Source organism: Sphaeramia orbicularis, chromosome 16 (assembly GCF_902148855.1).
Source record: "Sphaeramia orbicularis chromosome 16, fSphaOr1.1, whole genome shotgun sequence".
NCBI classification, from domain to species: Eukaryota; Metazoa; Chordata; class Actinopteri; order Kurtiformes; family Apogonidae; genus Sphaeramia; species Sphaeramia orbicularis.
In genome coordinates this window covers 33,848,566-33,861,283 of record NC_043972.1, presented here as the reverse complement: position 1 = coordinate 33,861,283, position 12,718 = coordinate 33,848,566, and the positions used below count along the sequence as shown (strand labels likewise).

Sequence of the window (12,718 nt, the reverse complement as noted above, 5' to 3'; positions counted from 1 at the left end):
CTCTCCACCTCACATTATGTCTCTTTTGAAGCTAAAGTAGCTTGCTGAACCGATCCACCGCAGTGCCTGGGACAGACTGAGTGAAAAGAGCATAAGTGGGATTTAGAGGATGGGCAAGGGGAATTAAGGGAAAACACAGAAGAAACAGAGAGAGAGAGAGAGAGAGAGAGAGAGAGAGAGAGAGAGAGAGAGAGAGAGAGAGAGAGAGGGAGGGAGAGAGACGACTATCCACCAAACCTCCCCTGGTGTGAGGTTTCTTGGCTTCTGACGTGAGCGCACGACTCTTATGGCAGGGTGAGTATTTCTCCTTTGAAACAACTACACTTAATGTTTTTTTTTTTTTCATGGTGGGGAGAGTGATTGTGATGACGCATTTTCAACCTGTCAAAATGTTTGTGCATGAGAGTAATGAGAGGAGCAGCATTCAGAAACGTGTCCTCGTGTCGTGGTAGCGTAAAGGAAACCAAGAGCGAAAAAAAAAATCAGCATCAGTCAATATACCTGAAAGCTGAGTCGCTACGCTGCTCTTAATCTTGCCCATGTCTTAATTTTCTGCGTAAGTCGCTCACATGCTCCTTGGTCTGTGTTTATCATCTCCAAACTCCGCGTGTGAGAGTGTGTGACAGTAGAGGGGGGGTTTCTAAACAACCCAATGCGCACATCACTGCCTGATTCAGTCCTCAAGCACGAGACTGAATCTGCCCTGCAAGCGTTATCTTATTAAAATGGAATACTGTTTGAATGTTGAACTATTCTCTTGTCTCCTACTTTTATTAGAGTGTGATTGCGCAGCTGGAATTATTTGAGGAATGTTGAGTAAACCCGCCCCATTGAGTCGCCATCGTGTCTGCTCGTTATTGAGTCCTTTATTTTGTCTTGAAGGACTTCACACGTCCTCCCTGGTGGGTTTTGTGATGCTGCACAGTCAAGGTTGGTTAGTTTAGCACAGGTGTGGGCGCATTCCCGCTGTGCGCGCTCACGCAGGGTACTCCTTCCATTTTTTGGGCCAAGGTCTTTCCCTGTGTTAACCTGTATCCGCTGCATTATCTCCTGCTGTTCCCGCCTCACAGACTTTTCTGCAAACACAGTTTTCATGCTCCTACCATTCTCTTCTGAATCATTTCTCTGCTCGGATGTTTTCAGCAGCACATCTCCATATCCTTTCCTCTTTATCCATCACTCCCTCTTTCTTTTGGTGTCTTTCTTTCCTGAGAGGCTTAGAGGTGATGTCAGTCTGTAGATTGTGACAGATTACAGAGAATTAAACCTTTTGTCCCCCTGTGGCTCCTATCTAACCAATTCAATTGGCTCATTACTTTCTGGGTAAGGGAGCTGAGGGGCCTGTCTCATAGAGCTAAAATGGGATTGTTATCACAAATCTAACAGGGAAAGAGTTTGGTTTTTTTTCCACTCAGGCTCAATCCTTAATCTCTAATGGCTCTTTCTCCAAATGCTGTACCAGCTCTTTGGATGATGTGAGCACAATATATCGGTATACAGGAGCTGAATGTGTTTGCCTCACTTTTGTCCAAATTCATTATAAGCCAGCAAGATGTATTTCATCTGTTGGATCACATTGTGTTTCTCGCTCAGCAGCCGTTTGACTGGCAGTCTGTGTGAGAGATGAGGGTGCTGTCCATGGTGCTGAACAAGTCTGCAAGAGCCACTCAGGCACATCCACTCATTACTGCAGTGTTGCAACTCCAATTGATTGCTACTCATTCCTGACCACTTCGGCACATCCTCCAGCTGCTGGAAGGTGATTGTTCATCCTTGAGCCCCTCTCTCTTCCTCATAGTTATCTTGATATCTCCTCCTTCAGTCATATGACATCTCAGGCATGTTGCTTTACTTACTCCTTTATAAATTGGCTCTTCTTTAAAAGTTCTCACTCACGCCAGCCCAAACTTCAAGCCCCAACTCTAACCTCCCATCTCCTTTGTTTCTTGTCCATTACTCTCAAATGTCATTGGTGGAAAAACATTAACATTCGTCATCCAGTTCTTGAAAACCTTATTGTATTGTCTGTCAGATGCTGCCCCATAAAAGTTAGCCATGTTTTTTGTGCCTCCCTCACAGAAGAAGCTCATTTTAATAATTTTGCTGCAAGACATTGAAGCAAGTAATGTCTTTAGGTCTCTTGCTGTAGCTATCCAGATAAGATGAAACCAAGTCTTATCTCTGAGAGTTTATTCCCTACAAGAATTGCTGTAACTGTAACTCAGCGCCTTAAAGACTTTGGGGCTTGTTACACAAAGACACAAAGAGGAATCACATTGTTTTCATCTTCCTCTCTCTGCTGCAGACAAGGTCAGTACTTAGATTATGTGTACACTGTAAAAACAGAACAGATGTACTGAGGATTGTGTTAAAACAGCTGCATAAAGAACTCGCTCAGCTGCAGCGCTGTGGAGATTTTATTAATGACACTCAAACAGACAGGCTACAACTATGCAAATGACAGCTCAGCACAACACTGAACCAAAAAAACCTGAAGCAGCTGCGTGCATCAACAGAAGAACACGCCCTGACTTCACTCCTGTCACCTATTGTAAGAAAAGGAGAATGAAGCTTGAAAATGTGACAACTGAGAAGTGAAAATGATCACCTGCTACAACAAAAATCCAATTCTTGTCACAGTATGGGAGTCTGCAGAGTTTGAACTTCAGATTTTAGATGATACCGTGTATCTAACAATCTTATACAAGTTGTTTTTTTTTAAACACATTTTGCCATCATAGCAATTTTGAGTAACTAAATATTGAACATCAGTGTGTGCCCTACTTTTGTTGCATCATGACCACACATGGGCTCCACATGGATCAAAATTCTGGGTCTAATTTAATTTCAAGTCACTTCTTTACTTTAATGCCTTGTCACAGTCAGGGATGAAAGGTGAAAGTCATAGCATGAATGATGAAAATTTTGCACTAATTGTAGATCACAGGCAAAACTCCTGCTGACAGTATTAAGCTGGCCTCACAGAAAGTAGTCTCTGCTAAATTTGAGATGGATTAGCTCAAGAAAAAACACGTATGCACTCACATTATGTGTTGAAATATGTAAATTTGCTCAAGCTGAAATGAAACCAACATCCCAAATTGAAAGATATGAGCTGGAACAGGTCAGGTGAATTACAGTAATGATCTTCCCAGAGAAACACATAATGTCCTCTGTAACTCAAACAAAATGAGGGTGATTAGAGTAACCACCAGCCTCACTCTGTGTTTCCAATATGCATCTACTCTGAATTATTTGTCAAGATGATGATACTGAATAGAGGTCCAAATTAAGCAGAGGCTAGAGGGGGAACAATTACATGCAAACTTGCATGCACACAAGCACAGACACTGGTAAATTCATACAGACAGCAGAGTCTTCCCCGGTCAACCAGAACTAAGACACAGAAAGCCCGTGTGTGACTCATACAGGACCTCTGCTCTTCTGTCTGATGTGTGTGTGTGTGTTTTTATCCTATCTATCTACCATTACCTCTCAGGTTTTTTAAGTCCTTGCCTAATGTCTGTGATTTACTGTGCGGTCATCATCTGTTGCATTGGTTCGTCTCTGACCTTTAACAGGATTGGTTGCCAGTGGATGTGTCACTAACTCATCTTTAGCAATAACAAGTCGAGACAGGAATATAGCCAGTAGCTGGTTGCATGTGTGTGCGCATGTGTGCACGTCACATGTCTGTCTCAGTGTTTCCCTGTCTCCAATGACCTCCGCCCGTGACCCTTCCATATTTACCTACATTTTTGGTTGTGCACTTTAACACCCCCCGTCCCTCACTCTGCCCTCCAGATGAGTTCGTGCAGCAGCCGTGCGTTGACAATCCTGTCCACTGTGTTTGGAGCCTGTGGGCTGCTGCTGGTGGGGGTGGCGGTGTCCACAGACTACTGGCTGATCATGGTGGAGGGGATCATCCTACAGCAGAACCAGAGCATGGAGGTTAAGATGGCCCTGCACTCAGGCCTCTGGAGAGTTTGCTTCGTGGCTGGTAGGACGAACTCCCTGCAGACACAAGTTCAAATATTTTCTTTTAACTGTAGGAGATGCACATCCACACACATACTGAGACATGCATGCATCCATGAAGTGCTGCTGTGCGGTATGTGTGTGTGCCTCTGTGCACATTATGTCAGAAACAAACACACAGAAAGATGTGAGAAAGCACAAAGGAGAAGAAAGAGAGCCTCTAGAATCCAAGCTGTCATATATCATGAATGTTACCAGGTGTGCAGGACTACAGAGACCCACATGCTTTTTCCTTTTTTCCTTTTTTTTTGTTTGGGGTTTGTTTCTTCATGCATCACTGACTTTGATCCTAAAAGCAAACTCTGACATTTATTTCATTTTCTGTGTTTCCTCTCAGGATCAGAAAATGGGAGATGTGTTGCATCAGAGTATTTCACTGAACCTGATATTGAGATCACCACAGAAAACACCGCAAATATCCTCAGTGAGTAAAACAAATAAAAGCTGAGTAAGATTACTTCGCGGCCGAGTCTCTGCAGTTTAGAGCAACTGCAGAGTCCCCCTGCTGGTTGGTTGTAGGTACAGAAACATGAGCATGACGATCAGTTCTGTCATAAACTAAAGTACATTAAAATGATATAGAAAAACTGGATTAGTGATAATATTGTTAAGTTACTTATTTGAGTCATTAAAGACTATGTTAGAAAGCAGTACTTGAAAATGTATCATTTCAAACAATTGATCAAAGCGAATTTTTCAGTCACATTTCAGTTCATTTAACTTTTAATTATATAGCAACAAAAATAATCTTAAAGGCACTTTAAGGCCTCAGAGTAAAACCCAACAATTCCCCCTCAAACAAAAACCTGAAAAAAGCTGTGGCGTTAAAATAATAAATGAAAACTTGTGTGTATTTTGGTCAGTTTGCAGCCATTTTTATGTTTTATTGTTTACTTGTAAAGCTTTGAAATCAAAACTGTTTCCAAAAGTAATGATGTGTGTATTTGGTGAAGATAGAAAAGCTGTTTTAGTAGTAGAAATAACTAGTCAGACATCCCAATGTTGTGTATACTATAGAGTTGATAGATTCTGCATCTCCAAACAGTAGTGTTGGCCTTTCCCAGAGTTCTGAGGACACATCCCATCGGTTCCATTTAACACTGTGACCTCTCCTCCCTACAGAGATGGTGCGAACAGCCACACCCTTCCCAATGGTGTCGCTGCTCTTTGTCTTCACAGCCTTTGTCATCAGTAACATCGGACACATTCGACCTCAGCGTACCATACTGGCCTTTGTGTCCGGCATCTTCTTCATCCTCTCAGGTGGGGCCCATTACTCATGTCGTGATATCACTGTTCCCTCACGGTGTGATTGATTACTGCGGCCTGGTGTGTACTGTGTCACACATGGAGGCACTCCATCATGCCTCTATTTTTAGTGAATGATGCAGGTGTATAGGCTGTCATCAGAAAAGGTGACTAGATTAGTAGAAGAATCCAGCAAAGCCGGAGTTCTCAGTTCTTTGACTTTAGCATTAAAATGCCTTCATTGTGAGGCATTTTTCATGTATTTCCATGAATTTAAATTTTCGTCCAGCTGCTTATGGGTTGTTAAACATTGGGGAAAACAAAAACATCCTGAAGCACCTTATGGATGTTTCACAGCTGGACTTCCTACTATAGTGTAGTTACCTGTCTTGAACAGCAGATGACAGTAATAGCCCCATTTCTTTACTCGGCATGAGGAATAAAGACCATAAGGAGTCACACTGGAGCTTGTGTTATCTGAAGGCTTTTCACATGACACATTTAAGAAGGACGCAGTGCTGCAGTGCTCAGAGAAGCATCAGACGTAGTCCTCTTCACCAGCTCCAGTCTGCCATAGCAGGGGCTTCCTGATAAAGGGTGCAGCAAAATCACAGCGGTTACATAATAAGGGTTATGTAATGTTTATGGCCTGTGCTCGATGTGTCGCAGTGTTTCACTATATGAGATATTTTTGATAATAGGGTGATAATGAGGGGGGAGTGTGTCAAATTGCTTTTCAGTGCTTAGATATTCTGGTTTTCTAAGCCTATCTCTCTAAACACTGCCATTCTGCTGCACTCACCCACTCCTCTCCCTCCTCCCTCTGCAACCCCCCACTCTTGTTCATCCACCCTCTCAGTTTTCTTTGCTTTTTCCGCTCTTTCTGTCATTCTCCTGCCTCCCTTCTCCTACTCACGGCTTCATTCACAGTATAATCTTTCAGTATTCTGGCTCGCTGTGGCTGTGTGTATGTGTAGACTACTGAGTGGTATTATACTAGCATCACTGACAGAAGGGTTCGGGTAAATATTGTGGTTTGGGTCGACAGCTCGGGTGCAGTGATACAATGTCCTAATTAATATTTCAGAGTTCAAATTGGCTGCAAAAACTGAGCTGTGACTTTTGAATGTGTACTTGCAGACACTGAATTTATCTAAATTATAGCACAATTTCTGCTCTTTCACCTCCCCCCAGTCTATGTGAGCATGTGTTCCTCTCTCTTTTCTGGTGTTACTTATTTAAACAAAGATGTGCTTTCATTTGACAGCAGCATGGCTTTTGCATTTTCCCATGTCTTTCCCTTTTGAATCGTCGACACAGCCTCTTCAACCTAATGTTTATCTACAGGTTGTTACTCTCTTGACAGCTGTGTGATGCATTTTAATGTCACAGTGACATCTAAATTCATATTCATATATGCTTGCTGCATGCAGCTTTCTTTCAATATTGATTATTTGATGTTGACCATATGTTGAATCTCATGCATTAAACATTTTTTCAGACAGGATAAAGAGCTTGTGAGTGTTTCTAGTGGTGGGCTTTTAATGTTGTATGTGTTGCTTCTGGGTGAAAATGGTAGTTTTTTTTCCCCATTATAAACGTAGTGAATCCTGCACGTAACCTTCACTTAATACGTTGACACTTTCACACTCACAGATTGAAGTCTCGTTTTATCTTTCTATGTCTGTCTTCACTGAAATATTGACAAAAAAGAAAATCAGCAGTGTACAAGCAGATGATAAATAATAACATACAAAAGTATAATTTTGTTTTTATTTTAAAGAAGTCAACACAAAAATAATATATACAATGCAAACACACAGAAAAACACTAAGACTGTAAAATATACACTGCATACACTGTTATTTCATGATTATTGATTTTCAGAAATTTAAAGCACTTGTCTCTTAAATGTTCTCAAAATTATTAGCCAACTACTATATCTTTTCTGAATTATGAAGGATGAAGGATGAAGGATGAAGGATGGCATCACTTTCTCTTACTTGCTGTTTTTTCTTTGAACTGGAAGAACATTGTTTTGCTTCTATATGGGATAAAAATGAATAAAGATTATTCATTTCCTGAGGTCATCCATCTTTATCTCCGCTCAGTCACATCAGATGAATCCTCCTGTCTGTCATCATGATATGTACACACAGTTCTGCCCATTCTGCTCTCTCCTCCATCCCTTTAATAATGTTAGCGTTTTGGAAGCTAATTGGTTGGCATGATTACTCCACATCCCTCCGCTCTCTTTCAGTCTCTTAAACCCTTGCTACACTGGTGCAGCTGTCTCCATCGCTCTATAATGACCTCCTTGCTTTCTCTCCCTCTCTGTCATTGTTAATGTGCTGAGTGCAGGCCTCAGTCTGGTGGTGGGCCTGGTGCTCTACATCTCCAGTATTAATGATGAGGTGATGAACCGGCCCAGGGAGCCCGAGCAGTTCTTCAACTACCACTATGGCTGGTCATTCGCCTTTGCCGCCTCGTCCTTCCTGCTCAAAGAGGTCAGTCTGGTCTGTGTGTGTGAATAAGAATTACATTATAGGAGACAGATGCACTATATGCTTGGAACATGTGTATTTGTCTAGAGTAATGTCGTGTGTGCATGCAGGTAAGATGTATTCATTTTCTGTAGATCATGTGATGTGCAGTTTCAGCAGAACAGCAGGGTTTCAGTGTGTGTTCGTGTGTGCATCCATGCATGGTGCAGTTTCATGTGAATTCCTCTCCTCATCTTTCCACCTCCACTCCTGTCTTCTCCCCTCCCCCTTCTCCTTCTGCCTCTTTCACATCATCAGCAGCTCTGCTCTTAATGTGGTGCAGTGGACAGTTCAGTGTGAGCTAACCTCCTCCCATCCTTCCTCACATCCCCTCTACCTACACACACTCCTCTGCACTCCTGTCAACTTAAACCCAGTGCACCACATCACACCTTTCAAGGCTGTTGATTCTCACCAAACTTTTTTGTTATTTATTATTGAAATCATTGTCTCATTGTCAGTCATGTCCATTGCTGAACTGAGGTTTACCAGAGTAAATACTGGTGCAAAAAGCATGTTTTGTTATAAATTCTTTTGTGGCTGTAAATTAAAATAATAATAATAGTGATATAATAATGAATGTATGATTCAGTGAAATTCCACTCCCTCAGTATCTCATCTCTTTGAAGTTGTATTAAGTCTCAGATATATTTATGTAATTAATTCCCTCTCTTCCTGTCATATCTTATCTCCTCTCATTTCTTTTTGTTCTTCTGCTCTCAGGGGGCTGGGGTGATGTCAGTCTACCTTTTTATGAAACGTTATGCTGAGGAAGAAATGTACCGCCCCCACCCTGCACTTTACCGCCCCCGCCTGTCAGAGAGCAGTGACTACAGCGGCCAGTTCCTCCACCCAGAATCTTCCTGGCCCCCACCAAAACGGGGCCGCAGCACCTCCGAGGCCTCCAGCGATATCTCCATCCAGCTTAACCAGACGCCACCAGCACCATCCAAAAGCAACCTCCAAACAGGCAGCCAGAGCGTTGGGATGGGAAGCCCCCCCTCTGGGTCTTCATCTGCAGGAAGCTACCAAATGCCCCCACAGTCTGCTGGTTACCCCTCCACGCACACCCTGCCCAGGTCACACTCCTCACATGCTCAAGGCCAAGCGCTTCCCATGGCCATGCCTCCATCACCTGTCCCTCCCCCTCACTATCACACACACATGCACATGAGCGCCTCCCCCTGTTAGAAACACTGGGGATGGAAGGAGGAACATTCAACTCCCCATAATCATGAATACTGTACATTTAGATGTGAATGAGAGTAAATGCTCACATGTGGAGCACTGATCTATTACGATAAAGCAGAGATTGGTGTGATTAAACAAAGAAAATCTGGCTTTGGGAGAAAAAAGGAGCAAGGATGAAAGAAATGGAGACCAAAAGTGTTGATATTTACAGGGACTGTAATGGACAGAGAGAATTAGAAACAGCAGCAGGTGGAAAAAAAACCTAGATCTCAGTTTGTTATGATGGAAAAAGAAGGAAAAAAGTGTTTCCTAGAAAGACTTTGGAGGTTAGGTTGAGTGACAGAGGAGGTACAGGGGAGGGAGAGTGAGGCGAGGAGAGAGAGAGGGGCTGCAGTATTATACGAAGATACTGCAGTGCTGCGGGAAATTTGTATGCACTTGGAAATGTACAATGCAAAACACTGATCACCAAGACTGAGGATGCACATAGTTTTATACGTACATAATTTATGACAATACACAGACCTTCTTGAGATGGTAATGTGGTCAAGTATTTCTGTTTTCTCTGAATTTCTTACATCATCAGTGCAGTTTCATAACCACAATGTCAAAGTAGCATTAATAATATAAATACTTTTTAAATTATTAGTTAACAATAGAATAATCCTGAAATGACAACAGTGTATGTGAATGTTGCTAACCTTTACTTAAAAAATACAGATGTTATGAAATATCATGAGCAAAAATCAACTTTATGTTTTACATTTATAAGATTTCTAACTTCTTGGTACACAAAATTGCACATGACGTGTTCTGTTTAGCTGGTGTAAATTATAAATGAAGCCTTGGCACAATCTGACCAAGTGGCATCAACAAAGTGTCTGACTCATTTTGCTTTGGATGAAGACACTACAACAGGCACACTACAACCAACAACACGCCCTCTGGATGCAGAGTGTGTTGGTGTGATGGAGGAACCACCCGGCGCTGATACGGGGGTCTGATGCCCTCTACTGGCCGTTGCTCTGCAGTGACCACGGATCAGCTCTGGGCCTAAATCCTACTTTTTCATCCACTCTTGCCTCCTTGCACCGTGTCAGTCCCTTCTGGTCTGCATCGAATCCGGTTGGATTGAAGCTGTTATTGATCTGAACTGAACTTTGAGAATAAACATTGAAGGGAATAAAAAGGAAGTAATAATAAATAATGAAACAATACACAGTGAAAATGTCATTCTGAACTGTACAGAACATGTACAAGATACTCTATATGCTTTGACAATTCAATACAGGCCTTTTTAAAGCATCTTTATCTATATATCTTGAGAAATCACATTAGGAAAATAGGAAGAAAAATACCTCCGCTTGTGAAATGCAGGTCCACTCAGGTGAAATGGCCATTTAATTCAACATATTTTTTGGCCAAGTGTGATGAAATACAGTTTCTTATTTAAATGAAGGTAAAATATGTAATTAATTATGGCATTTTCTAGGGGCTTTTGTTGTTCTCAAGACAAAAGAAGGACCTGCATATCAACGGCAGCCATGTTTTATGTTAGATTTCTGTTTATTTTTAAAGCACATCAAATATAGAGATATGTCTGTGAGAACTATCTCTCTAATGAGAATTACACCATGTCATTGTGTAATGGCTGGTTTTCATTATCACTGTGATGCTTTAAGAGGGACACGCTGATGTCCCACATTACATGCATAAGGGATGGAAATAGAAAAGGCTCATAGAGGTGAAAATAAAGTGAGACCATTGAAATATCATATTTTTGCCTATATGTGGGGTTTTTGGAGAGTCTAAATGCTGTTTTGTTGTGTTTTTTTTTTTTTTCCCACTAAAGCCCTGTGTTTTCTTTCTACACACTCATATTAAGGAGGAGTCCAGTGTAACTGCAGGTTTACTGTTGATTCTGCTGTTACATTTCCGGGGTAAAGTGCCTTGCTCAAGGGCACATCTGCAGTAGCAAAGTATTTTTAGATTTCCCAGTCAGTAAAGATCTGACCTGATAAAATTCCTCTTCTCACTTCTTTAGATCAGTGATGACCACCATCTGACCTATGTGACAGTGAGGCATTTCTTCTGCCTTCTCTCCTTCCTTTACAAAATCAATGTCCTTTCCAGTCCACAACTATTCGATAATCATTGGGTGCCTCTTAAACTGCAGCATTTTTTCCTCTCTTGTTCTTCTCTATACCTCTGTTTTTTTCCTCTGTACCCAAAGCCTTTCTCTTTGCCTCTACAGTATTAAATAAAGGGTGTAGCTGTGCTTGCTTCTGCATAGAGCTTAGTTTTTCGCACATAACCATTTTTGTATCACAAGATGGTTAAAACAAATGCTTTTCAATCCCTCAGTGGAACTAATGCTGTATACTCTTGAGTTATATAATTTAACAGACATTATGATAAGATTGCTGTTCTTTAAAGTCTTGACAGTTGTCGTTGACTTGCCTTTGCTATAATGAATAAAACTTAATAGTTAATTTCACACAGTGCTCCACTAGTATCTATTTTACTATCTATTTTTTGCATTCTTGTTACATGCTTCAAATGTGCCCAAAATCTCTTCTATTACATATATTCACAGATTAAACTTGGACTTCTGGTAGGACAGGTTTTTTGTTTGTTTGGGTTTTTTTTTCACATAAATGTAACTGAAGACACATGATCCCTATTTTGATCCGATTACACTGATATGCCCAGTCTGCAGTTTTACACAACACAAGTATGATACCTACATACACCTTCCATGTTTCTGTGACTGGAGGGAACCACTGTAAGTGCACGCACACTGCACTGCAGTGAACCGCTGGGTGTTAACCAGGCTCCCTCCTCAGTCACGGCAAGCCACCACAGCCTCAAGGCAACAATTGATCAGAGTGTTGTATGTGTGTACGTGCCTGTGCTTGGCTGCAATTGTTGGCATATGCATTTGTGTACATGAGGCAGTTTGTAATTGTTTATTATATTCAACCTGTGACTAAAATAATAATAAAACTAATTACAATCATTAGTTAGATTAAGTATCTTTTCTAAATTAGAATGATATCAACCTCAATATACTTAATATCAACATTTTGCTGTTTCCTTCATAAAAAATAACTATTAAACATAAAAAAGAAATAACCAACTATTTAGTCAAGGTCAAGGTCACATAAATAGTAAGTAACTACAAAGTATGATAAAGAAAAAAGGGTGAGAGGGGGAGATGTGTTACATTAGGAAGTCAAACATCAAACATCCATGGGTCAATAAAACTGAAAAGCAGCAGTGCTCTGACTGCAAGACTTGCACAACTCCAGGAGTTGTCTGTGTGAGCGTGTCTCCTGATGAATAAAGCCTGACTGCTGTTGTAAACAACCAAGATTAAAATGTGACTTGTGGTTGTGTGGCCACTTTTCTTTGATAATGTTTTTCTCACTGTGTGTGTCTGAGTGTGTGTGCAGGCCCATGTGCAGCTATTGGCTCTTGTGTCTATCTTTTGTTAATGTGAGTTTCTAAACGTGTGTCTTTGTGTGTGTGTGTGTGTGTGTGTGTGTGTGTGTGTGTGTGTGTGTGTGTGTGTGTGTGTGTGTGTGTGTGTGTGTGTGTGTAGCTGTATGGGTTGAGTGGATCTCTCTTTTCACCATCACCATTACTGCATGAAAGACCTGTCACTCTGTATTAACTCTGTTCAGCTCCCTCTCCCC

At 41.4% G+C, this 12,718-nt stretch overlaps 1 protein-coding gene across 4 annotated transcripts; it reads left to right on the top strand.

Moving 5' to 3' along the window:
- cacng7b (calcium channel, voltage-dependent, gamma subunit 7b) lies at nucleotides 1-11,521 on the top strand. 4 transcript variants are annotated; one of them, XM_030157922.1, is made up of 7 exons: nucleotides 1-294; nucleotides 1,597-1,759; nucleotides 3,805-4,000; nucleotides 4,376-4,462; nucleotides 5,161-5,301; nucleotides 7,648-7,793; nucleotides 8,553-11,521. In XM_030157922.1, the coding sequence occupies exons 3-7, from the start codon at nucleotides 3,805-3,807 to the stop codon at nucleotides 9,018-9,020; spliced, it is 1,038 nt and encodes a 345-aa protein (XP_030013782.1). In that variant the 5' UTR covers nucleotides 1-294; nucleotides 1,597-1,759; the 3' UTR covers nucleotides 9,021-11,521. The 4 variants fall into 4 exon arrangements, with proteins under 4 accessions (XP_030013782.1, XP_030013780.1, XP_030013783.1 ...); XM_030157920.1 differs by having other exon boundaries at nucleotides 1,594-1,759; XM_030157921.1 differs by lacking the exon at nucleotides 1-294 and adding an exon at nucleotides 883-930.
- The last annotated feature ends 1,197 nt before the right edge of the window (nucleotides 11,522-12,718 follow it).